This window comes from Micromys minutus (genome assembly GCF_963924665.1).
Source record: "Micromys minutus genome assembly, chromosome: 10".
Lineage (NCBI taxonomy): Eukaryota > Metazoa > Chordata > Mammalia > Rodentia > Muridae > Micromys > Micromys minutus.
Window position 1 is genome coordinate 24,630,164 of NC_137979.1, and position 27,664 is coordinate 24,657,827.

Here is a 27,664-nt window from a genome sequence, read left to right on the forward strand (position 1 = left end):
GTCCTGGTGCTGTAGGGCCCTGCAGAGAGCTAAACTAGAGGCCAAATCCCCTCCACGTTGACTGGTGGCTGCTGAGGAGCTGCAGCCAGGATTGGAAAGGGAAGCACCTTGGGTTTTGTGACTCCGGAGGGCAGTACGAATCCATGGCCAGCAGTGCAGAGTCTGGACGTCTCCGGATGCCCTGGGTAAGGCACCTGCAAGGTTGGCTTGGCTCCAAGACACACGTGCTGGGGAAGGAAGGAGTTGGGGTCTGAAGATGGGGAGAACAGTCTTCCCTCTACTATGGTCTGTTGTTTAGGGCCAGCTCCCGTCCACAGACTCCTCTTTTAACTCCATAACTATGACTGTGCATCCTGAATTTGTGGGGGATCCTGTCCCAGCATGTGTAGAAGACTCGAGCTAAGTTGGATCTACTTGGGGAAGAGGGGAAGGAGCTGTGGAAATGCCCTTACTGAGCCTCCATGAAATAGGAAACTGGACTCCATCCAGCTGTGGACTGAAATCCAAGGCTAAACCTATCTCCAACTGAGAGATGTTTTAGTAGTGTGGCTGACACCAAGTTTTTATTTTTAGTTCAGAAAAGCCATTTCAGTTTTGAATGAAAATTACTTCAGATGAAGTAGGCAACTTTCAAAACTAACAAATCGATTTTGGGCTTTGGGACTGAATGTAAGTATTATATACTAGGCCTCAGGATGGCCGGGGATAGGACAATAACCTTTCGTCATGATCACAGTGCCTGAGGGACACAGGCTGTGATCTGTGATCTGGGGGAAAGGTTTGGTGTTCATCTTCTTTCAGTCTCAATCAGTGCTGGCCTCACTTCATCTGACACAGAAATAGCAGCTGATCTATTGATATTGAGAAGATAACACACCAAAGACGACCAGCATACACCAGTGTTTCCCACCGGGGAAATGAGCAAGATGCCTAAAACATACTGCTATTGTGTCTTTTTGTTAACTGTGAACACTGAAACCGTAGTAGAAGGCTTCTGAGGAAAGAATGTCTGCCAAACTTAGGGCTTATTTCATATCCTCATCCTCAGATTTTTATTTTTTTCTCCTTGAAATTTCAGAGTCAGTTTGGGGAGTCGAGGTAAAGACTGGAGACTTTCTCCCATGACTAGAACTGAAATACTCCCCCAACCCCAACCCACACTCTTCTGTTATTTAGTAAAGGGATTCATGTAGAAAAGTTGGAGATGGAATTATAGATGATTATGGAGATTGTTTTTAATGTTAAATGGGCTGTAAATAAGCTGGGCCTTTACAACACTTGGCAGTTGTTGAGCCAATCAGACTAGAGACCAGACAATGCAGTCCACTCTGGCAGGTTTCTTCATTCTAGACAGTCCAATTAGCAGCTTAGCTGGACAGGTGAAAGCTGGCCCTTCTATCCTGAATGGCTGTGGGTAGGGGAGAGATGGTAGATGGTACGGCATGGGTGGATGCCCAGTCTGCAGCAGCCACCACCTGCTCAGCCTTCTGGCGTCTTTATTGCTCAAAGATCACACTCAAGTAGGGGAAGATGACAGAGCATGTGTCTTTAGAAAAGCAAAAACCTTCGGGGGCATCATGGGAAGGAGAATTGCTCCCGATGGGCAGAGGTAGTGAGATTGATTGAGCTTTTGGCTCAGTTCAGTAGACAGCTGCTTCGTGAGTTTGTTCAAGAAGTGGGCTGAGCACTTGTTGGGAAGATGTTGAAGAAAGCAATTAGGTGAATCTTAAGGATCCTAGACATTTTACAGGCCAACACTCCATATCTGGAGTCTCCTTGAGTTATCCTGAGCAGAAGTCCCTGTTTGAAGGGCAACCACTGGTTCTAGGGAGCCGGGGTTCCAGCTTTGCGTTGGCTTGGAAGTCAGTAGATAAAACCACACAGCTCTGCATTTCCCACTTGGATGGAAGGTGCGGCAAGCTGGGCAGGTAGAGATAACTAGCTTCTTACACGTGGGGCTCCACTCTCTGTGGATCTGGATGGAATTTGTTGGCAAACCCATTTCTAGGCTGGCTGTTCATCGAAATGTGGAACCTCCTCCCCCAGTGAAGGCTTTTAACCCAGAGAGTCAAGTTAAGAAGGTTCATGAAAGCAAGGGCACACATCACAACAAATGGCGTCCTGCTCAAGAGGACCAAATCTCTCATTATACACGTGGAGACTCATGCTCTGGAATGAACAGAGACTTGTTCAAATCATGTCAGAGCAGGCGAGGCTAGGATGTCCTGATTTCTGAGCCACAGGGATCTTTCTGCAGCTTTTATCATTGGATCTTTTTGTAGTTGCCACATTTAGGGGCTAGTTTTTTCCCCCTCATGACTGGGAAGTTAGTGTTCTCCTTACAACCTAATGACAAGCCTAAAGGTCAAATGTGCCTAAAGCCACACAATAACAACAAAAATAGCAAGAATACACATACACCACTGACTCTTGGGCATATCAGGACATCTTAAAACTCCATGATTTACATTTCAGTGATTTAGGGGGAAGAGGTTTTCCGGGGATGGGACTGAGGAAGCTCAGGCAGTAGCTGCTCCCCAGGAAGAGTTCTGAATTCTAGACATTATGTCACGTGTCTGTCTGGAATAACATGGGTGCTTATTTCCTACCTGGTGTGGGGAGGAGTAGAAGTTGTACTGTGAAGTCATTGAGCTCTTAGGCTTCTGCCCAAGAGAGTACAGTATTATTGAGGCTCTGTTTATCCTTTTGCTCTGGGTGAGGCCCAGGGAGACAGGCCCTCACCAGAGTCTGTAAGCCATACTTGACTTCCATTGATTTACATGTTGTTACCTTATTTTCTATTTACTGTGATCTTGGTTCCGAACACAGAATTATTGTCTTAAGTCTCATGGGATGTGCCTGATCTTTGTATAACTTAATTTATGGACTTGTTTTTAGTGTTGTTTGTGTAAAACTACATGCTTAAGAAATCATAAAGAGTAAGACTACTTTGTTCTCATTGAAGAAATACTGTTTTGATTTCTAATAAATATTTATTTTGTCATGTTATGGCCATGTTTCTGTCTTTGCTTTGTATAAATAAAAAAACCAACTAGAAGTCCTAGAGTGTTTTGTAACAGGAATGATAAAAGGAAGGTTGATGTTGGATCTAAAGCATTTCTCCTGGACCCTGATCAGCATGCTGTATTACACGTGAACTTCATGTAGTGTCTACATGTGTCAAAGTGCACACACATCTGAACTCCCATTTTAGTTATTTGACAACTTTGTTTTATTTTTAAAAAGATTTATCTTAGGCTTGGAAGATGGCTCAGTGGTTAAGAGCACGGGCTGTTCTTCCAGAGGTCCTGGGTTCAGTTCCCAGCACCCACACGACAGCTCACACCTGTCTGTAACTCCAGTTCCAGGGGATCTGACACAGATATACAGGCAGGCAAAACATCAATGCACAGAAAATAAAAATAAATCTTAGAAAATTCAAAAATTCGTCAGCTGTCCGGTTCTATTTTTCAGTAGCCACCTCAGACCTGTTACTGTGACTCTGTCACCTCCCTCTCTATGTCTCCAAGAGCTGGTTCAGTCTCCAAGCTGGCAATGAAGATGGAAACCATCCACTGGGGACACTTTCAAGTTGTGATCATCAAGCCTGGGGTTTTGCTGTGTCCACACCCATGCACTACCACCATTCCCATGTGGATCCTTTTTTATTTTTTAAAGATTCCTGGAAAATTGTGCTTAAAAACGATTTATTTTATGTATGAGTATATTGTTGCTGTCTTAAGACACACCAGAAGAGGGCATCAGATCCCATTACAGATGGTTGTGAGCTACCATGTGGTTGCTGTGGGATTTGAACTCAGGACCTCTGGAGGAACAGTCAGTGCTCTTAATGGCTGAGCCATCTCTCCAGCCCTCCTTGTGAATTCTTAGGCCATTTCATGATGGTGGAAGTTAATTTTTCCACTTAATAGACTTATTTCATAAAAAGGAATGCTTGCATTGAGCCAAATTAGCCTATCAAACGATACAGTGGCTCTAGTAATTGCTTTTCCAGTTTGTAACAGAGCAATCTCCCACAGACTCCAGGTTTTGTTTGACTTGGTTTTCAAATCCAATCTCTATCATTTTCCTGGGCCTAACTCAGTGTCAGTCCTCTGTTTTGGTTAAGATGTAACATTTTGGTCAGTGCTCTTTATTTTGTGAATACGGAATGGTGCACGTTCATGTTGTTCACTGTAAAACCTACCAAGCCTGTGTGGCAGCCCTGACTGGAATCTTTTACCAGAGGGTTGTAAAATCCACCCCAAAGCCCTGAAGTGCTAAGAACTGCAAAATCACCATGGGAGTGCTGAGCACTATGACATCCCGAATGGGAGTTCACCTGTCACTCACTGACTTGGTACATGTTAAGGAATTACTTCTCGAAGCTTTGTGTGGCCGTGTTAAGGTGGAAGATAGAAAAGTGCTGTGTGCAGGTAAGTGACAAGCCTCCTGAAGACGGTGTAGATGGGAATGTGGAGATATCAAGAAGCTTTGGGAGTCCCCTAAGAAGCCATTTTTCCACAGGCTTTTTGTTGGGGGATGTGCACAGGCCTTTCAGACATGCCCTGGTCCAGCAACCTCGGAGTGTTTCTGACATGCACTGTGGCCGGTATCATTGTAGCCCCCAGAGTTCCTCTCTCTGCCTCTGCACACTGTTCCTCTTCCTGCCACAGCGGCTGTCTATGGCTCCCTATTTCTGTCGGAGGGATTTCAATAGCTCATTCTTCCAGAGAATCCTTCCAGATGGGCTCACACTCACCAGATCAGACTTTATTCCTCCATCAGTTTTAATTACAAAAGTTAAAATGTGCATTTTAAATTGCCTCGGTTTCAGTTTGCAGAATTGATGGTTTCTATCAAGTCTAAATTTTTTATTCAATCTTTATAGTCTTCAGAATTTCTACTAATATACGATTTGTCTATGGCTATGTTATGCTGAATGGGTGCTGTTTAATTAAATGTGAATCTTTAAATTTTCACATGTATTCAGGGAGAGAGTGTGTGTGTGCATATGCATGTATAAGCCACAACACATATGTAAAGGTCAGAGGACAATGTCCAGAAGTGGGTTCTTTCCTTCCACCATGTGGATCCCAGGGATGAAACTCTGATTGCTAGTCATGGCTGTAAGCACCTTTATCTTCTTAACAGCCTGTAAATTTTTTGGGGGTGGGGTAATGGGTGTTTTGGCTACAAGCATGTCTGTGCACCAGGTTTGCCTGATACCCTTGGAGGCCAGAAAAGGGTGTCACATAACCTGGAAGTGGGATTACAGATAGTTGAGAGCCACCATGTGAGTGATGAAAACTGAACCCAAGTTCTCTAAAAGAATAACCAATGCTCCTAACTGTAGAGCCATGTCTCCAGCTCAGGTTATATCATTTATTTGCTGTGTGGTTTTTATGGCTTTTGGCTACTTTTGTTTTGACTGAATCTGGAACAATCTACATGTCTGTTCAGGTCCTGCATCTATAAGAGGACGATCATAATAATACCAACTGGGGCATCACTGTGAGGGTTAAGCGGTACAAGCACTTAGTTCAGTGCCTAGGGCCCGATACATTTCAGCATTACTCAAGGTTAACACAAAAGGCCCTTCCTGGTCTGCCTCTCCCTCCCCCGAGACCTCCAGACTCATCTGTTCTCTTTCTTCTCTGTCCCTTCACACTGTTGTACTCTGACAGATACGCTTTCTTTCCCTCAGCTTATTTGCACCCTGAGATTTCCCCTCCCAGAATGATCTTGCTCTGTCCTCTGCTCCTTCAAAATGCAACCCAGCTTTCATTGTGTGCTCAGAGCATTTTAATCTCCATCTCACCCAGTCACCCCTTTGTCCTCCTCCCCTCTCAACTCTGGCACCTACGTTCCAGAATGTGCCAAGAAAGGGAGGTAGAATAAATGTGTGCTCAGAGAAAGTGGATACCAAAAGTAAGGAAGAGCCAGAACAATACGTGAGACGAAGAGGCCGGCAACACTTGCAGAAGCTGATTTACATGTCACATGTTAGCTACGACATCCAGCAGGAAGAATATATTTTAATTACTCATTTTGGCAAGGCACAAAATAGATGTTGAGTACACTGTATGTGGGGGTAAGATTGGCTTAGTGGGGTTATCTCTGGATGAATAATGTGTATGTGTGTGTGTGTGCATGTATGAACATATGTGTGTGTACACTGGACACGCACTGAATCTCTGACATTGACTGGTACACCTATCTACATCTATGTATCTATTCCAGTTAATGCGTTATTCTGATTACTTTTGTGTGTATGAGCTCATATCTGTGTGGACATTTGTGGAGACAAGAGGCCCATGCTAAGTATCTTCAGTTCCTCTCCACTTTAATTTTTGAGACAGTCTCTGAGTGTTGAGATAACTGACTTGGCTATATGGCTAGCTGGCCCCAGGGAACTTTTCGTCTTTACCTCCCCTGAACTGGGATTGCAGTTGTACTCCACTGTGCCTGGTATTTTGTCTGGGTGCCAGGGACTGAACTTAGGTTCTTGTACTTGTGTGATGAGCACTTTACCAACTAAGCCACTGTCCAACATCAGTGTTAGTATTTTTGATAGTTATACTGAATCCATAAAAGTGGGTTCCTTGGGGTCCAAATTATGGGATAAAAATGCTTCTCACATGACTGCTGTGGCTTTTGAGAGGAGGGAAGGGGTGTGGCCATCCTGTGGTGACAGGAAGGAGAGGGAAACAGTATTTTAAGGAGGCTCATGAGAGGGAAAGTATTTTGTCATTTAAGACATGGAAGAATTCCTTAATACATGTATTTGTTTGTGATCCAAAGTCACCAGTTTGGGCCACATTTCCACTAGTGTGGACTGCCAAAGACCAGGCCATCATACCCTGTTGATTGATTTTGGGTGATGGTGTTCTTTTAGAATGATAGCTGGGAGCTGCAAACCATGTATTTCTTTCAAACTTTTCGCCTACAGAATAATGAGTAGCTCCTTGAAGGGAGTGTTTCTTGATGTATGCACGCAGCGACGTTATACCCAGTATCCATTTCCTTCCACATCTCATCTGCAGAAAGATCTCAGCTGCCTACAGATATCACAGCCATCACTAGAGTTTATGGGATTGACGTTTAATACACTGTTATTAATTCACATATCAGAACTTAAAACACTAAGTTTGTACTATTGGTTTTGAGTAGCACTTATGTGTTACCTGAAAACATATATTCAGTCTGTCTCACTATATACGGAGATGCACATAGCATGTATTTCAGTGTGAAAGTTAACAATGTTAAGCTGTCAGAACGTAATGTGTAAAGACTAATACAGAAACAAGAAGCACACTTGCCTGCCTCTTATACACAGCTCATCCAAAATATATTTGAAAGGCATTCATTATTTTATTCTTTCCTTTCAGAACCTGGCCTGAATGAATGCTTACTGTTTGAGGCATGGGGCCAGGAGCTGAGGAGAAAATCTAGAATAAGGCACTCTGGTCTCGGAGTGCTTACAGAGTTTCTGAGGTTTGTAAGACTCCCCATAACTGTGAACTTGCAGAGATTTTTTAGTGCAAAGTGGAGCGGATGCTTTTTGCGCTGAGTGTTAGTTTTGTTGTCTTTGCAAATGCTTCTTTTTTTTCATAATATGCAGCTTCATTCACAAACACTGGGTACACGGTACAGTCTCCACCCAGTGGAATGACTTTTCCATCAAGAGACACAAACACAGGATCTCCAGGGTGCAATGGTTTCCAGTCTTGATCCTCTCAGGAGACATCAAAATACATAAATTATGTTTGGGTTTTTCTCCTATTTTTAATTTATTCCATCAGGCTGTAGATAACTAACACTGTCCATTAAAAAGACATTTTTTATTAAAGAGAGACATAAAAGGAATATTGAGAAGTATGTGAGTCTTCTAACACCAATGCTTCTGATCACAGAAGCCCTAGAACATCTCTAGTTTTCCTGTGCTTCCCAAGCACCTGGGAGTTGGCTAGGATGGTTCTCTAGGCCTGGGCAGAGCCTGGGCCTCTGCATTTCCAACCTTTCCCAGAAGCATCGGCATCACCTGAGAGTATGTCAGAAAAGTAGAATTTCACTTCCCATTGAGGCCTACTGAACACCAATCTTCATGTGAATAAATTGCCTGAAATTGAGAAGAGCTGCCCAGTCCCTTTTCCCACCCTAGCTGAATTTTATAATCACCTGGGAGGGAACATGCTCTTGAACCAGTGAGTGGACCTGGCCTTATCTCAGAAACACAGAATTCAGGGAAAACAGGCTTAGTAGCTATTCCAAGTATTACTGAGAACATGAACCTATTAATCTCTCTTTTGTGTGTGTGTGTGTGTGTGTGTGTGTGTGTGTGTGTGTGTGTATGTGTGTGTGTGTGTGTGTAGGCTATAAGACCTGGCTTCACAGTACCACACATGCTAGCTCTATCACTGAGTTATACAAAGCCTTAAATTTTAAATCTTTTACTTTGAGACAAGGTCTCACTTGTTTGCTCAGGCTGGCTCTGAACTATGGCCAAGGAAGGCCTTTGAAAGTGTGCTCCTCTTGCCTTAGCTTCCCTTTGTGCTGGGACTGCAGGCTTGTGCCACCAGACCTGGCTGGAGATCTAGCAACTCTAATGATCTTTCCTGACTTTTGGGACCTGGCACTGATCTAGTTGGTTACTGTCTTCAGCCAGTCTTCTCAGTCTCCCTAGTATTACTTTTGTAATTTTTTGCAGGTATTATCAATTTTAATTACATATTATTTAGTTCAGTGGCTATATTAAGATTTTGTCATGTATTTATCATATTGTTTTTTAATGTTAATGATGAGAATACACCTGAACAGTCCTACATTTCAGGCTGGTGTGGCACTGTCAGCTGGCCTTTGTCTCCTGGGCTTACATCATAGGGATTTCTTCCTCTCTACACACTCTGTCTTTTAAAGCCATTGCTCATTGGCTCCCTTTGGTTTCTATTCAGCTTCTATGAAGCTAAAGGCAGGATATGCTCTATTGGTCTGAATTTGTGGGCCGGATGTTTTATGAGGTTGCCTGATGGCTATTAGAGTCATTAAGTAGGGATTTGAATTGGATCAGTGGTTTTCAACCACGGATACTCAAGCCAGTAATGTCAAATTATCTGACATTCTTGGCACTGTTCTTTGAGAAAGCACTCCTTTCTGAAGGGAAATTGAGGGGGAGTGAATGTTGGGGAGAAGGGAGGAAGTTGGGAGCAGTAGAGAGAGGGAAAAATGTGATCTGGAGGTATTGTATGAGAGAGATCTCTATTTTCAATGAAAAAAAAAAAGCTCTGTATGTAATTTGTTCTTGTGGTTGAGAAGCTTTGCTCGGCTAGTCTTCTAGGTCTCTTTCACCTCTGGGTTAAGGTTATACATTGGGAGTGGGTGTTGTAGTGTTTGGGACCTTCTTTTCCCTGCCTTTCCTTTGGCTTCTCCTAATTCCCGAGAGCTCCTTAACTCTGACTAATCTGTTGATTAAATCAGGCCAGAGGTGGTGCTGGGATTCCAAGGAAAGTCATGGGAGGATGGCAGGAATGTTCCAGAAAAACAAGGTCAGTAAAGTGTCAACTATGTGGCCAGTTGTGAAAATCACTAGTAGGAGATCTGTCATGCATAGTTGTGCATCTGTGGGACATTTCTGAATTTTTGTTCCTTTCATGTCACTCCTTCCTTATCTCCCATCGCTTCTCTTCTGGAGATAAGGTTTCCCATTATAGCCTAGGCTGGCCTCAAATCTGTAATCTTGCTGCATTAGCTTCCCAAGTGTTACAGTTATCAGTCTGTACCATAACGCCATGCTCATGTCTATTCTGATTTAAGAATATAAGGGCTTAGAAACTCAAAGCTAGATTAAGGTGTGGTGGCACACTACTATAATCCCAACTTTGTGTGGTTGAGATACTAGGATCAGGACTTCGAGCCAGTCTGGGCAACAGTGGAAAAATCCTGTCTCAAAAAACAGCAAACCAAAACAAAATTAGAAGCCCATGTATATAATTTTCCTCACCCACTGCACATGGCTAGGAATTTTCTATCCTAGAAGTCTTATCTAGATGCCTCTCTCTCCTCATTATGAGCGTACAGTATCTGGCCATTATCATTTCTAGATAGTACACTAGACTTCACTGTCACATGAGACTATCAGTCACATGACACTATAGGCCACACTCACGGATGTATCTTTAGAGCCAGCACACTCCATATGTGTTGAGTACTGAGATAAGGATATCTCCCTCCCAGCCACAGTTGGGATGGGTATTTTCCTTCACAGTACAGGTGTTAGAAGCTTGGTTTCTAGAGTGGTGCTATTAAGAAAAGATGTGGGTCTTTAGGAAAAGGCTCCTTGTGAGAAACCTTTAGGTCACTGAGGAATTTGGAGGGGGCTGTGGTCCTGTCCTGCAGTCAATTTATGTCCTTGTTTGCACAGTTTGCCTTACCGCATGCTCCTGCCACAGCCCCAGTACTGTGGTGACTCGTGGACTGGAACCTACAGAACGGTGAGCAGAGCAATGCTTCCCTATGAATTAGTTGTTTGTATTTGTTGTTTCATTACAGCAACGGGAAGTAGACTGATACGATTCTTTAAACACCAATAAGCTGATGTGCACAAAATGCTGTTTGAATGGTCAAATTGACCAAAGTAGAATATTATTATTTTCAGTATTTCAAAGAAACAAATGTTACCTGCAGATTAGGATGGATAACAGCAGCCACATCTCCACTTTCGTTCCTTGGATAATCAACTTTTTCCATTATTTTATAGACATCAATAGTACAGGGAGGGAATTCTTTACCTATGGAAAGAAGTGAGACATGTTAATCACAGCTAAAAAGAAATGTTCTAGAAAAAGGAAGCTGACACTTTAAGGAAGGAAGACCAGCAGAAAGTGAAGAGTGCTACAAATCAGTTATGGACACTCATAAACAGCAAAAGGCCAAACACTGTGATTATTCCTACCAGTACGCTTTCCACAAACCTGTGAGAGACAGAGGCAGAAACAGAAGATTCACCTATCAGTGTTTTCTAGGACCATGTGCCAGGGTCACTGGGCTCTCTTCTTCTGGTTTTCCTATCTGTGCGTTCTTAAAACAACAAGGTGGCCTTCTGTAGGCCTGAGCTCATTACCTGTCAAATGAAAGTTTGGATGAACTTATGGCAGAACTCTTCCTTCTGCTATCCTATGACTGGGTGTCTTCACAAAGATGATCAGTGAACTAGCTGCTGTCAGCATAATGGGTATTTGTCTTAACTAAGGGCATTACACATTTGATAACTCCTGAGGAGGGAGCTCTTCAAATGCAGGGAATCTGTCCAACAGTAAGTTCAACCCAAAAGATGATGCAAAATTGAGCAACCCAGTGAAGAGAAGTATTAGCAAGATTCATTTACAGAGAGAGGATGTAATCTCTAAGCAAATATTGGAACCTGTGTCTGATGGAGGGTCTAGAGTATGCTGTAGTGGGAGCCTAGAGGGAAGTCTTTTCTTAGAGAGGAATTGATATGGGGAGATCTGCTGTTCCTTCTAGCTGGCTTTTGTTATGTAACACACTAACCTAGAACTTAGCAACTTAAAGGATTTACTTCTATGTCGAGCTTGTGATTCTATGGGTTGGCAGGCAGCTCTTTTGGTTTAGACTGGTTTCGGCTTATTGCTGACTGTCTTGTTGACACTCAAAAGGTGAGCTGGCAATTCTCTGGCTGCTCATTGATCTGGGATAACCCACTCTCATGTCTGGCATTTCATAGGCTATAGCTTGATTTGTGTGATTGTTATCTGGGGACCTTGAGATTTTGATACTATGACCTTTCCTTTTCCAGGAGGTCAGTACAGACTGAGTCATACAATGGCCATGAGAGGTTCCCAAGAGTAGTAAGGACACATGCTCAGAGTGCTAGTCTTTTTCAAGCTTTTGGGCTATAAAAAAATTTACAAGGCCAAGTAGATTAAAGAAGAGAGAAGAGCTATTTGGATAATGTAGGGGTAGAGAGGAGTGTTGTGTAGTTACTACTCCACATTCATATTAAAGGAAACACAGGCTATGACTTGTAAGCCATGTGTGGTGGTTTGAATAAAAATAGTCCCAATAGGTTCATATATATGTTGCTTGGTAATTAGAGAGTGGCACTTCTTGACAGGATTAAGAGGTGTGGCCTTGTTGGAAGAAGTATGTTGTTTGAAGTGCACTTTGGAGTTTCAAAAGCTCAAGCCAGGCCTAGCATCTCTCTCTTTTCTTGTTGCCTGCCTATCCAGATGTAAAACTCTTAGCTACCTCTCTAGCACCATGTCTGTTGCATGTCACCCTGCTTACCACCACAATAATGGACTAAACCTCTGAATGGAAGCCAGCCCCAATTAAATGCTTTCTTTTTATAAGAGTTGCTTTGGTCATGGCATCTCTTCACAGCAACATAATACTAAGACACCATGTCAGGTTTGTGGGCTTCTACCTGGATGTATAATTTCTAAATACACTGTGGTTTCACACTGTGGTATCTGAGGTTCTGTTGTGCAAATGTTCTGAGCTTCTGAACACCAGTTCCACAAGACAACACAGACCCATCCTTAGACAAGGGTGGTGAGAACTGATTTTCTGAAGGTCAAAGGACTACCAAGTGCAGAAGCTCTTTTGATTACAGAAGGCACATACCTGAAGCTAAGGGGCAATACCTGCCACAAGCTTTGAGTTGCACACTAGTTACATCATCAGAACTACATATTCCTCAATGCAGCCTAATGGAACTATCTGCACTGGACATCTCTGAGATTCTGATATTTTTAAAAAAGTTTTTCTTTTTAATTTTAAAGCAAACTGTTGTGTAATTGTTACACTTCTTAGTACAGTTTGATTTATTGAGTAAGAGAGCAGATGTACAGAAGATACACTCAACTAACTCTTCACCAGTCACTATCCAGTTAATTACAGACATAATATATACACATATCTTTCTTGCTGACTATAACTAAAGGTTAACCTGGCTTAGCTCTTCCTAGCAATCACCATTACAGCTTAGGATGCTTTATTCTAGAGCTTTTCCTATATATATGAACACACACACACATGTGCGTGTTTTGTCTCTCTCTCTCTCTCTCTCTCTCTCTCTCTCTCTCTCTCTCTCTCTCTCTCTGGCAAGTGATTAATAAATTCACTGTAAAGGTGGGGTTATACTGTGTAGCCCAAGTTGGTCTTGAACTCACTTACTTTCTACTTCAGTGCTTTTGATTACAGACATGCACTATCACACTTAGCTTGCTATTATTATTTTTAAACTCAGTTTGTTTATTGTATGGTTTGGTCTGCTATGTGTGTGCATGTGTATGTGTGTGGCTGTGTGCGCCCATACGCGTACATATGAAAGTCACAGCAGGATGTTGAGTGTTGTCCTTTGTCACTTCCTATCTTATTGCTTTGAGACAGGTTCTCTCCAAGAACAGGAAGCTTGATATTTTTTGCTGGCCAGTGAGATCCCAGGATCCTCTGGTTTCTGTCCCACAGTGCTGGGGTTACAGGCATGTTCAACCACGCTTGGCTTTCTATGTGGTGCTAAAGATTCAAGCTTAGGTCCTTATGCCTACAGACCAAGTAGTGGTACCTAGTGGGCCATTTTACTTACTAAAAAATAACAGCATGCTTTTTAAAAGTTAATGTTTTTGAAGACTTGTCCAATTTTAGTTTAATTCTTCACAGTGTTGAACATTTGGGTCATTTCCATTGTTTTATCGTTGGAGACAAAGCAGTAGTAGTCAGCCCTTATGTAACACACGAGATGTGCACATGGTTGTGCTTCTTTATGGCAGGGAGTTTCTGGGTCAGAGATCTGTATATTTTAGGGAGGATTTACTGAGGATGCAGAGAGGGCTCAGTGGTAAGAGTGCGTGTGGAGCAAGCTTGAGGACTTAAGCTTGAATCCTAGTACCCAAGTAAAAAGTGAGATGTGGCCATGAGTGCCTGGAGACATTTAAAGGAAGGAACCAGAAAGACTGCCCAGTCTGTGACTGCCGGCCTAGCCTAGCTAGTTCAGTGAAAGAGCCTGTTGTAAAGGAATAAGGCAGAGAGTGCTAGAGCAGGATTTAAAGTCCTCACATGGACTGGGACACACAAACACATGGTTATACATCACATACATATTTTTCCTATATAACAATAGATAATAAAAATTTAAAAAGGATGTAGAACAAAATATAGAAGAGAATATAAAAATAGGAAACATTAAAGGATCTTTACCAAATCACATGTTCAGCAGAAGGTAATGAATGTATTTTCTTTTTCTATAGCTTTGCCAACATTTGATATCACAACTATAATCAGATTTGAATATTTTCTTAATCTAATGAATGAAAGGTTTGTCACTTGACTGTATTCCACAGATTACCCATGATCCTGAACATCTTATGTTTACTGGACACTTGAACTTTCTAGTATTTTTCTATATCCTTAGCTAGCAAATATTAGCCGTATACAATGATGGCTTTTATTTTCAAGTGTGTATGTGATATAATTTGATCATATTGATTCTCCATAATCTCTATTATTTTCACTCCCTGTTCACCCTTTTCTGCTCTTTCTACTTTTGGGTCTTTTTTCTCATGCACAAAGTTTCCTCAGGGTTGCTTATAGGAGCATGGTGAGGGATAATTTACAGAAGCATGGACAATTTATAAGTTGCTACACCACTGAAGAAAATGTCTCTCCCTCCCCAGTATCCATTAGCCTTCACAGATCCTCATAGCAGGGGTGGACCTCATCTGTCTTTGCTGTTTAAAACAGAACTTAGTGGAAAAGGGAAATGACTTTACTTGGGAGATTTGACAGCTGCTTTCCTTGAATGTGTCTATTTGTCATTCTCTGCAGAACTGTTGAAATAAAAAGGCAATCTTCAAAATGCATCTAGAAACTGACTGTGGCAAACATCTGTCACCCTCAGGAAATGGAGGCAGGAGCACTGAGAGTTCAAGTCTTGCCTGGGCTATGTAGTGAGAGCCTGGAGAAAGTGAGAGACAGAGTGTGGGAGATGGAAGAGAGGGAGGAAGAGACAGAGAGAGAAAGATCTAGCTAAGATTATAAACATGACAAACATAACCTAGATGCTACTACTATTTCTATTTTAAGTGGTTAAATTTTGCAGACAACCCCACCCATATTTAAGCCATGTACGTAAACATAGGAGACAGTTGCCACCCACCACTCACCTTCATTAAAATGCTGTACAAAATCAAGAGCATGTTGTATCATTCTTCTCATTTGGTCTAAAATATCAGCTCTCAGAACACCGTGAGGCTGAGGACCAACTTCTATGCCTATGTACAGAAGAAGACACAATCACTTTTACATACATAGTAGAATATGTTGAGAAAATTAATCATTAAAAATATAAAGATATAGATCCCAGTGTGATATGACTGTCTAATATGGAAATTAACAGAGATATATATTGGAAATTAACAGAGACATAATATGGAAATTAACAGAGACATAATATGGAAATTAACAGAGACATAATATAGAAATTAACAGAGACAATGTCAGCGTAAGTACAGAACATGGAAACCCACAGAGTTGAGCTCAACTAAGAACTATTTTTTTTTTTTTTTATTTCTTCAGTATTGAGAAAACATGAAAACCTTATTACCCAGTAAAAGATGGAGTGTAAGTGAGGCTGACAAGAAACAGACTGCTACAAAGAGAAACTGTCATAGACTTCAGTCACCTTAGCAGGAAGGAGTGTGTGTGTAGTCAGAAGTCTAGTTAACCAAGCTTTGGGTTTAGTTCACTTGGCATTTCAGCAACATCCTTGCCTTTATTATAACAGTGTAACTATATCTTACTGATAAGATGGTGCAGTGGTCTTCACTTTCTATGGAATTATATTCATTTACTCTATCCCAATAAGTACCATGTCTTTCCAGTGGTTGCTTAGGCATCCATCCTCATCCTATAAAATACCCCTGTGTAAACAACCTGTCTGCCCCTTTCTCCTGTCCAGCTTCCCACACACTCATCCCTTTAACACTACTTTCTCCATTCTTTAAACTATTTGCCAATTGTAATATTGCATATCCTCATTCCATTCATCAATTCATAAATTCCTTTACCCTCATCTTATTTTTACTCATTTCTACTATTTCCCAATCTATTAAAACTTATTATATATATATTTTTGAATTATCAAATTTGATTGTGTCCACTTTGACCCTTTAAAAGTGTGAGTGGGAATGAAGAAGATGATTTTTTTATTATATACTCTTTGTATTATATTTCAAATGTTATCCCCACTCCCATCCTTCCACATATCTCCATGAAGGTGCACCCTCTCCCAATCACCCTCCACCTCAGTGCCTTGGCATTCCCGTACATTGGGAAAATGTGCCCTCACTGGACCAGTGATCTCCCTTTGCCAATGTAGTCTTTTTCTATTCAACCAAAACATATCTTGTTGTTAGTGGATAAGGAGCTGAAGGGGATTGCAACCCCACAGGAAGAACAACAGTATCAAGTAACTAGACCCCTTAGAGCTCTCAGGGACTAAACCACCAACCAAAGAGCACACACGGGCAGGTCCATGGCTCCCACTACCTATGTAGTAGGACTGCCTTATCTGGCATCAGTGGGAGGGAAGGTGCTTGGTCCTGTGGAGGCTTGTTGCCCCAGAGAAGGGGGATACTAGAGGGGTAAGGTGGGAGTGGGTGGGTGGGTGAGAACCATCTTAGAGGAAAAGGAGAGGGGTATAGGATGTGGGATTCATGGAAGGGAGACTGGGAAGGGGGATTTGGAAGGGAGGACAGCATTTGAAATGTAAACAACAATAATAAAAACAGTTCAAAAAGAAAGTTATAGTTTCCCAGGTTAAAATGTTTTAAAATTTAGCTCTATTTGCGAGGACCAACATATTAGCAGACACTTGTTCTAACTCAGAAAAAAGCATTGACCATAAACATCATAGATTAAGATGGATCTGTGAGACTTCAGAAGCCTTATGGTTTTATTCAGTGTCAGAGGACAGCATGCTGTTGGTCCTGTGTTACTATTATTCGTGCAGTGCTGAAGGTACTGACAGCCTACATAAATATGGTGCAAGTGGTTTTCTACTGAGCTACACCCACAGCCTATACTGTATTATTTAGGCACTGTTAACTTTTATTCTTGCCTATCTGTCTGTCTGTTGGTCTATCTATCTGCCTGTCTATCTGTTAGTTCTATTTATTTTGAAGTATTAGAATACTAGCTAAGAACTCTATCACTGAGCTATATCCTCAGGCCAAAGCTTTGGTTTATTTAAACTACGTAAGGATATTGGATATTTAGCCAATGTTATGTACATTTTGGATATATTTCTCTAACTATAACAATAAATTAATTACTTTAACCATGTAACAAAAATCACTATTTAAATAGAGCTTTAAATTTTTTTTTTTGCTTATATTGTCAACTCTTTAAAATTATTTTGTTAAAACTTCTGAGATCTAACAAAATAGGTTCAAGTTGTGGTAGCAGTTTTCTTTACAGTACATTCTGTAGATAATTAGTTATGCTAATAGATCTCCTAGGAAACAGAATGGTGCTACCCCTACTTTAGCTGTTTGCCACTATGGAGTAATTATCTGGTTAAAGTTCCACCAAGCCCTTGGAGACTGTGTGTCAGGTCCTAGCACATAGCACAGTTTTGTTCTGTTACAGACATACAAATACTTATAAAATATACAAATGCTTGCAATAACAATGGGGTTGGGTCTGAGAGGCATTCATAGAATTTACTCCATATGAGTTTTGGGATTAAGGAGAATGTCAGACTAATTTCAAAGTCTAAGTGTTACAGGAAATGAGAATAAATAGAGATTTGCTCAGAGAAACTCAGGAAATTAGGTAAGGTTAGGGTTTGCCGAAGGTAGTGAATCTGCTTATCTGACAGCAATAAGATCAATGGTAGGGAGGTAGTGAGACATGCTCTTTATGTTTCAGTCAGACGGTATTTTCTTTACCCGTGCCAGCAGGAAGTATGACTTACCAACAGGATACTTGGCAATGGAACGGGTGGTTGCATATTTGAGGGAAGGATGCTCAATGAGATAAACGGAGCAGGGCAATGGAGCCATGCAAGTCTGAACAAAATTGAAAACATCTTTTTTAGTATGCAAAGAATGTTTTGTTCTCTCGGCTGCTACAAAGTTAATAGTCCCTTCAATATGCCTTACTTCATAATTGAAATTGGCTAGACAGCCTTATGAAGTGTTCTCTAAAGTCCAATGTTATACCTTTGAAACCATACAAAAGAATTACATATAAAATCAAATTGTAACAGCTTTATGGGCAAAATGTCCACAAAACAATACTCCAGGATGCAAACCAAAAACAGGAAACAGATATTTCTGAACACATTTGGCTATTTTTGCTTTCATCTTTGTTTACACTTAATGGTTTAGCAGAATACTGGTCTTAATTCTAAAACTTACCACATATGGTTTATATCTCTACAGATATTGGGTGATTCCCCCCACAACTTCTGCTTAGTTCTATGAGAGTCTGAGCCAGGTCTCTAGGTTTATTTTATTTAAGACAGAGTATCACTACGTAGACTGAGCTCATCTCTGTTCCTGAGGTATTAGCTTGTATCCCCCACCTTGGTTCCTTTCTATCATTTTCCGCCCCTCCAGCTTCTGGAGGACACAGTGGACCACACTTTTGGAACCTCTGCTGAAGTGCCTGGGCCTGACACTGTTTCTCTGCCAGGGTTGAAGTCTTGATGCACTTATAAAACACGCAGAGGTGTGCCAGTGCACAGAAACCAAATGGGCCAAGGGCAAGACACTATGAAGCCAAGTCTCTTTATCCTAGGGCTTTAGTCAACATTGAGTGGTCTCTACATGATCTTCCTAAGGCTTCATGATTGAGATGCATCAACTGTACAGTTTAAAATGTTGGTATTATTTTACTTAGTTTTAACAGATACTGCATGTTTGGTGGCCATCTGGATAGATTTATAGCTCTGTAAATTCAAGTGTGCACAGATGTTTTATGATTTTACTCCTTTGTCTGTCATCTTACTGTCTTCTTTCTGGCACCACCGCCTCTGTGTCTTCGTACTGCACTTCATCCAGCCTCCCACTCACTATGGAACACAATCCATTTCTCTTGTTCAGGTCTTCCTGACGTCTTTCAATGACCTAAAAGCAAGGACCCTAGTATAATACAATAACACTGAGATTACCTTAATGTAGTAAAACATCTGGATTAAAAAGTCGTTCCTAGAATCCTCAAGAATAAGAGTGCAACCCATGTTAGAAGTAGTGTTGTGCAGGTCAAAAACAATGTCGTAGGCATCATCACTATTTTTTGGACCAAATAAGTGATTTATTTCTTGAGCCCTTCTCACTTCATATGGCAACTCTTCAGACATCTCTTTGCTGTTTTAGTAGAAAGAAAAAAGATGAACAATGTTTATAGCTAGCTACAATAACATAAACACACAACAGAAACAGTACACAAAGAACCAGCTAAACCTTATGCGTCAACACCCAGAGGGAGGCCAGACAGTGGTGGCACACGTCTTAAATCCCAGCAGTAGGGAGGGAGGCAGGTGGATGTCTGAAGTAGATCTGGTGGATCTTTGAGTCCAGTCTACACAGAAAGAGTTCTAGAACAGCCAGGATTACACACAGAAAAACACTCTCTTGAAAGCAAAACAAAGCAAATCCATGAGGGACACGAAAACTTACCGGAAACCTCTGCAACTGAAAAAAAACTTCTGCACCTTTTTCTCTAGCTGACTCTATACTGCACTGACGCGCTTATGACGTGTTAGGTTTATCTATGTGGCTGGTCTCAGGTAGAGGTTTGCAAACAAAATTTACTGTGTGACTTCAACCCTGAATAAAATCTACCCTTCCTTTTTATAAGCACTTTCTTGTAGTTATGGTGCACTGCGTATTCATTCTGGGGAAGACCATCGACTTCAGCACCATAGTTCTAGTGAAACAAGGGAGTCAAACTCTGGCGCTCATGTCTTTACTGGACATTTTATACTGAAGACTGGGAATGACTAGTGGGTCTGGGACACAGTTTACAAATGACAAACCACAAACTTATACAAACATACTTCCATGCATTTTTCTGGAACAAGTGTTGGTAAGTGATCGAAATGCAACACTCTCAAACGGGCTAGCTTTGAATTTATTCTGGAGCCAATGATGGAGGATTGCCTCCTGCCTCAGCCTCCCAAGTAGCTAGAATTACAGGCTGGGGGCCGTCTAAACAAAATCTTAGAGGTACAAAAACTTACAAAGATTTTTACTATTTACTCATGGTTTTTATTATCTCACCTGTTTCTTCTCCTTTCCTCTGCCTGTCCCTGCATGTGTCTGTGCACAGCACCGCCTGTCCCTGCATGTGTCTGTGCACAGCACCGCCTGTCCCTGCATGTGTCTGTGCACAGCACCGCCTGTCCCTGCATGTGTCTGTGCACAGCACCGCCTGTCCCTGCATGTGTCTGTGCACAGCACCGCCTGTCCCTGCATGTGTCTGTGCACAGTACTGCCTGTCCCAGCATGTGTCTGTGCACAGCACTGCCTGTCCCTGCATGTCTCTGTGTCTGTGCACAGCACTGCCTGTCCCTGCATGTCTCTGTGTCTGTGCACAGCACTGCCTGTCCCTGCATGTCTCTGTGTCTGTGCACAGTACTGCCTGTCCCTGCATGTGTCTGTGCACAGCACTGCCTGTCCCTGCATGTCTCTGTGTCTGTGCACAGCACCGCCTGTCCTTGCATGTGTCTGTGCACAGTACTGCCTGTCCCTGCATGTCTCTGTGTCTGTGCACAGCACCGCCTGTCCCTGCATGTGTCTGTGCACAGTACTGCCTGTCCCTGCATGTCTCTGTGTCTGTGCACAGCACTGCACTGCCTGTCCCTGCATGTCTCTGTGTCTGTGCACAGCACTGCCTGTCCCTGCATGTCTCTGTGTCTGTGCACAGCACTGCCTGTCCCTGCATGTCTCTGTGTCTGTGCACAGCACTGCCTGTCCCTGCATGTCTCTGTGTCTGTGCACAGTACTGCCTGTCCCTGCATGTCTCTGTGTCTGTGCACAGTACTGCCTGTGTCTGCATGTGTCTGTGTACAGTACTGCCTGTCCCTGCATGTCTCTGTGTCTGTGCACAGCACTGCCTGTCCCTGCATGTGTCTGTGCACAGTACTGCCTGTCCCTGCTGCCTATGCCCTATACAGTACCTCATCCAGCCTCTCAGTGTGTCTAGGGAGTAGAACCTCTAGGTTGTTCTATACATGATAATGGTTTAAACTTATACTTCTCTACTGAGTCTCTCAACCATATTTTAAAAACACAAGTCCATACATTTCTATTACTTAGCTATTTTTTAATAGTTTGTACCAGAGTCTTTACTGCCTGGAAATCATTTTGTGACTATGAAAGAAAAAAAAAAAAAAAAAAAAAAAAAGCCCATGTGAGGTGAAATACAGCAGGGCGGGAGAGAGACAAGCCCAAGGCATTGGAGACATCAGAGAGCACTGGCCTTGGGTCACCTACATTTGGACATACTGTTTATGAACAGGAAACACTTGTTTAGATTGCCATTCTTAAGTTTCTATTTGCAATCAAATACAGTTCTTAATTCAATATACAACACACACACACACACACACGGAGATGCATTTACAAAGTTAACTCCTGATAAGTTCATATTAGTTCATGACATCACTTCAGAACCCATTTATTTCCATTTGGGTAAATGGCATCACTGCCCACTCAGATGCTCGGAGTTAATGTTTTGAGTTTTGGGAGACAGTGGGCATTCTGAATTCGCAAGCTTGGGGTCCAGTTACCACTGGAAGAGTCCCACAGGAGCAGACTGCAAGAACAGATCGGGTCAGACCTTGTGAGGCACCAGCAGCCACATTGCTACAAGAGCTGCACTATCACAGTAGGCTGCTGTTGGATTCTGGACAGGAGAGTTAAAGAGAGCTTCCAGTAGGGGAACGGCAGAAAACTCTATGCAAGGGTCACTCTACACAAGAGTGAATTCTTCAGTCACCACATGAAGAATACACGGGAGCAAGCCTGGGTCAAACTGGATGCATGTAGATCCGGCAAGAGGCTTGTTATCTGTCCACAGAGGAAGGCTGACTTTGTGGAGTTCCTTTATGTTTTTATAGTACTAGAGAGAAACCCAGGCCTTATCCACGTTAGGCAAGTATTCTCCCATCTGAGACACATCCTTAGTCCACTTTTAAAATTATTTATATTAAGTCAGGATCTTGATAAGTTGCTCAAGTTGGCCTTACCCTGCCTTGGTTTCCTGGGTAGGTGGTATTATAGACCTGTGCTGCAAAGCCTGGCTGCTCTGTGGAGTTCTTGTAAAGAGTATGTGGGAGGACTTACCACACCAGACAAAGGGTTTCTAAGGGTGCTTCTGTAAGGAACTTGTGGGTAATAGTGTCACCATGGAAATGAGGAGTGTAGGAAAAGGCAGCAGCTCAGAGGAGGCCACAGAGAGGCTCACTGGTTTATTTACCTCAAGATTTTCATAACCACCATGAGACAGAGCTGTCTAGCCTCTGGAGTGTTAAGACTTAGAAAGAGAATGTGAATCCAATGTAAAGTGCCACAGTCTCGAGAAGCTGCTATTGGCTATTGTTAGTTAAAACACTCATCCTAGCCCACTTCAGTCTTTTGGGAAGTTAATATGCAGGTTAAAAGATTCATTCCTCAACAAATATGACTTGTAATAAGGTCGATAATAGCTATTTTAGGCAAACAAACATTAATTGCCCTGATATAATCTCAGTCAGAAGATAAAAGTATTTCTGGAATTTAAATTATGCTAATAAAATTACTAGAGCACAAAGTATCCCTGTAACTTCCTTGCAAAACAAATACTTTGTAAAGGCAAATTTTGCTTTATTTACATTTTTTTGTTCTGTGGTTAGACTGGACCTAGGAATTCTCTAGCTCAGCTTAGTACTTTCCAGCCAACAAGTTCAAGACCAATCCTGCCAGGGCAGGCCTAAAACCTCAACCCAAATTTGAAAAGGTCAGAGGAAGCGCCTTCGGCCCTCAGTTTCCTCAATGTTGATAAGATCTAAGTGATAGAGATAAGCTTGTCTATCCCCCCCCCCCCCCCCCCCCCCGCCACAGACCACCCTGTTGCTCCCCGGCTGTGGGTGCTTAGTCAGTCTTTTATTTGAAAAATACTAATTAAAATGTCATAATTTCCTCACTGGACATAGTGAGGAAGACATACCTGCAAGAAAGCATAGTGGTGAGTTTCCCACACAACAGTATGTTTACTAGTATAATAACCAGTCATTTATTTTTATTTCTTTTGAGACTAATTTAGATTTTTATTTTTACATGTTGCTCAACACAAATCTATGCAGAAGATTATATATGTGTCTTTCAGGTCACATGAGTCAAAAATATAGATATTTCTTATTTGTTGGCATACAGCGAAAAGGAGCTTCAGAAGGGCCTCATGCTTTAGAAAGTTTACAACAGCACGTGAATGGCCAGTTTGGGGGAACTGCATAATTCTTTACGCAGCATGATTAAAAGTGAAAGTGATCCTGTTCACCATGGACCCCCTACATATGGATCTGACTACTTACCAGTAACATTTTTATGTTTTCTTTCCCAATGACTAATGCTTCTCACCCATATATACTTTCAGACAATAGAGAACAATCTTACCTAAGATTTTCAAGGTCAAAAACACGATTCAGGTCACAGTCAATGTATCTGGTACACTTCTCCACTGCTCTTGGGTTGGTAATGAATGGTTTCACTTCCAGCCCTGCTCTGTGAACTTCAGCACCATTCTTTAGCCAGTGAGTAACTAGAAACACTCCTGTCAGTTCATTTCCATGAGTCCCGCCAAAGATGGCAATCTTTTTAATAGGTTCTCCGGCAACACAAGAGGTCATTTTACCAAATACCAAAATCTGGTCTGATTTCTGCAATTCAGAAGAGAGGAGGTCAAAGGACGCTTAACTTCTGAGAAAAGTTTCCTAGTTTAGATCTAAGTGAGAAGTGAAAAATACAGAGCTCTCTTGCGAACTGACTTCACGACTGTTTCTGTCACAACTTCCAGAGCCTGTTTACTCTATGGACACTCCCTTCTGTAATCCCTCCCTTGACCATATTTGGATTAAAATATGCAAGGATCAAGGATCGAGATGCAGCTGTTAACTGCCCTCAGATGGTCAGCTGATCGAAGTACAATTGTGTTAGTGTCCCCTGCTATAAAAATTGTTTTCTGTTCAGAATGAGTATTTATAAAATAATACCACATTAAGCTTAATCCTCCCAACATAACAATGTGGTTTATTCAGTGTTTCTGTTTCCACTGACATTTAAAAACATTTTCAAAGTAAGCAAGGCACTTTTCTTGATCTGCAACGTTGTTGTCTCTGACCTCCTCTTGAACAGCATCCTTTCTTTCAGCATAGCTGTCCACAGTCAGAGGCACAAGAGCCCAATCATGATATGGTTGGCGACACAGAACATGGCAGAAATGCAGCAAGCAAAAATGTTGCTGCGTTCAATCCTGAGGAGAGAACCAACTTCTGAAAGTTGTCTTCTGACCACCACATATGTGTGTCTGTTTTCTTTCTCCTTTCTGTCTCTTACACACAAATAATGAATGAAATAGAAATTGTTTTTAAATTACTTTTTTGGTAATTCCATGATGTCTTTTTTTAAAAAAAAAATAGTCTAAATACCAAATAAAAAGCAGCTGTCAGTAATATTTAAATCTCTTAAAAGCCTGAAAATATACATCACATGAGTTTTACAGACATGATTTCATTTACTGTCATCAAAGAATTTCTTCTGCAATGTGTTGTTCTAAAGGGGGTCTTACTAGGGGAACTAATCCAGGATAAGATGATTACATAACTTTGGAGAAATAACTCTGAGCCAAATCACACTTGATTTCATTCTCAATCACCCAGAAAGCCAAGAACATTAATGTACAGGAAATATTATATGTTTTCATATATGGTGTTATTTCATAAATTTCATAAGGATATACAATAAAGCAATGATTTACTATACAGAGCAGGTTACTCTATAATTCTCCCTCACGGACATCTGCTTACTTTATCCATAAATTCACTTTATGAGTTATAATGGGGAGATGTCCTCATTGCAAGGATAAAGGAAAGAAACACTCAGCTCGATTAAGTTTCCACAGTTACATAAAAGAAAGCTAGGCCCAGGAGCCATGTTTCTCATTAAGGCCAGTGTTTGCCACAGGACAACAGGGTGACTCTGTTATTTTTGGATTCCTCTAAACTTCTAATTTTGCTTTTTAGAGCTCACATAAACAGCCAGCACAGTGCAGAATTGCAAGAAACACAAACCAAATGCATGGTGGACATACAAAATGTTTCATAGTAATTAATAAGTCAGTGCCTCAATCCTTTTTGTTTTTAAAGAGATTATAATGCAGAGATAGTCAAGTCTGCTTACACATCAAAATTACTGCTGTAATCTAAGACAAAGTTCCTGTAGCCTTTGGTTTCCTTTCTCCCTCAGCATACACTAAACACTTCACAGTGATGAAAACAGGCAAGTGTAGAGAGTAGACAGTTCTCCTGCTCCTGTGATTTTACTGTGGTGAATTATTACCATCTTTCCCCATTTTCTTCCTTTCCTGCTGACCTGTGGTCTGTTTTGCCCTTTGCCCTCGTCCCTATGGAAACACTGCCTCAGTAACTCATTCATGGCAGGCACCAATGACTGAAACTTCGAGGCTTGTTTTATGGAGTTTTAACAGGTCAGCACTTTGAAGTGCACTTTCACGTTTCTGAAGTCTCTGTGATACATTCACGTGAGTAACTAGCTTCCTGGGCAGCTGGTGACCGGCAACTCTCATACATACCTTCCTTACTGCGTGCAGCTTGTCTCCTGCAGGAAGCTTCACTAGAAAACGAAAGCTTTTGCTTAGAACCGGGGCAGCAGAGGCGTTCACTTTCTTATACCAAGTTAACTTCCAAGAGTTTTAACTCCTGGTTTCCCAAAGCACCAACTCTGCTTCCCAAAGCACCTGCCAAAACCAGTCTACTTCTCTATTATTTTTTTTTGAGAGCTCATAGAACTGATAGCATATTGAATAAAATCCTTCCTAGTTATCATCTATTTATTAAAAAAAAACCTTAAAAAAGTGTTACTTCCATAACTACCGATTTGTAGGTTTTGTTGTTGTTATTGTTTTGACAGGGTTTTGCTAGGAGGGCTGGTACCACTCGCAGTGGGCTGGGACCTCCCAGATCAATTATTAATTAATACAATCTTCCTCAGACATGGCCACAGATCAATCAGATCTGAGCAGTTCCTCAACTGAGGCTCCCTCAGATGATTCTCAGTTGTGTTAGGAAGACAGCTAATACTAGCTAGGGCAGACAATAAGAAGGAGTCCCTGTCCTATATGTTAAAAAAAAAGTGTCTTATAGATAATGCAGTTGCTCAGGAGTCAGGCAATAAAACAATTACAGCTCTAATTCTACCCTTTTTCTGTGGCTCTGTTGCTGTCATCCATCCTGATCAACAGTCTAGGTGGAGATGAACGATAACCACAACAGAGCCGGGGTAGAGTATATGAGCTCACAGACTGCTAGCAAAGATTCCATATTGCTCACGTCTGCATTCTTTACAGATGAAGTACAGGTTATTGATCTCACTAGAGGTAAAGTTGTGACTCACTCCTTTCTTCTCCCCTCCCCCACCCCGATCCAGCCCAGGGTTTCATACAGTCTAGGCAATAACCGTCATTGAGCCATACCCCATCCCTTGCCCTTTTAAGAATAAAAAATTATTATTTTTTGGGGGGTTGATTATGTACTGTACACATTTATGTATGTGCATATCAAGCCAAACTCCACTTCCTTGAAAATTATTATACTCACGTTTTAGGTAAGTATTGGATCTGGAATCATGGTGACTAAGTGTCCCCCCCCCCCAGACATTTTGTTGAAGCCTTTTTCCAAATTAAAAATGATCCTATTCAAAGTTTATTCCTTATCCTGTCCTGACAGAGAAACTAACATGTTTTTATTTTCTTCTAGGCATTTTCTAATAAGCATCCCTCCATAGCAGCTCATTCCAATTCCCTTCAGCTATGTTGGGTAGCCAGAAGACAGGGAAATCAGAGAACATGCTCTTTGAGTGAAGATATCTACCCTAAGTAGCTATACTGTAGCTAGTAGATATCTATTCTAAGTAGCTAGTCTATGCCCCCAAAACAGCAGCTACTGTTGAAAATAGGAATTAATCTTTATTGAGCACATATTAAGTGCTGGAACCACTTACTATTTCTCTTACTATTTTAAGGCAATTAAGTAAATATTGTTACTGCTATTTTATCAAGGAAGAAAATATAGACATCACATGCCCAAAGTCACAGAGCCAAGAACTCCGTATTTTTTTTTTTTCCAGGCATGGTTCTGTGACAGAAGCTTCTCTTGACAGCAGGCTGTCTCTGTAAATCTAACAGTAGTGTTAAAATGCATGCTTGGTAAGAATTCAGCAACTGGGAATTACAATAGAGATTTGGAAATTATTCCAAAAATGGTTTCCACCCATATGTGAAAGGCTGAAGAAAAATCAAGAAAAGCTACCAATATAATGATTTGGACCATATCTCCAATTGCTACTTAAATGGGAAGGAGCTC

At 41.5% G+C, this 27,664-nt stretch overlaps 1 protein-coding gene across 2 annotated transcripts; it reads right to left on the reverse strand.

The window, feature by feature from the left end:
* Nucleotides 1–7,099: 7,099 nt before the first annotated feature.
* Nucleotides 7,100–25,935, reverse strand: ASPA (aspartoacylase). 2 transcript variants are annotated; one of them, XM_080923394.1, is made up of 7 exons: nucleotides 25,876–25,935; nucleotides 23,682–23,944; nucleotides 19,196–19,391; nucleotides 17,996–18,089; nucleotides 15,183–15,290; nucleotides 10,678–10,787; nucleotides 7,100–7,736 (listed from the first exon to the last, which is right to left on the reverse strand). In XM_080923394.1, exons 2-7 carry the CDS (start codon nucleotides 23,912–23,914, stop codon nucleotides 7,539–7,541), a joined length of 939 nt encoding a protein of 312 aa, XP_080779520.1. In that variant the 5' UTR covers nucleotides 23,915–23,944; nucleotides 25,876–25,935; the 3' UTR covers nucleotides 7,100–7,538. The 2 variants fall into 2 exon arrangements, with proteins under 2 accessions (XP_080779520.1, XP_080779521.1); XM_080923395.1 differs by lacking the exon at nucleotides 25,876–25,935 and having other exon boundaries at nucleotides 7,636–8,044; nucleotides 23,682–24,044.
* Nucleotides 25,936–27,664: the final 1,729 nt, after the last annotated feature.

What these genes read in the sequence shown, in the direction of transcription:
- ASPA (XM_080923394.1), bottom strand. Translation starts at nt 23,914, where the DNA reads ATGACCTCTTGTGTTGCCGGAGAACCTATTAAAAAGATTGCCATCTTT. An exon ending in TTTGACCTTGAAAATCTTAG is followed by an intron (nt 19,392 to 23,681) that starts GTAAGATTGTTC and finishes CTACTAAAACAG; the next exon opens with CAAAGAGATGTCTGAAGAGT. An exon ending in TTATCCATCCTAATCTGCAG is followed by an intron (nt 7,737 to 10,677) that starts GTAACATTTGTT and finishes GTCTCCTGAGAG; the next exon opens with GATCAAGACTGGAAACCATT.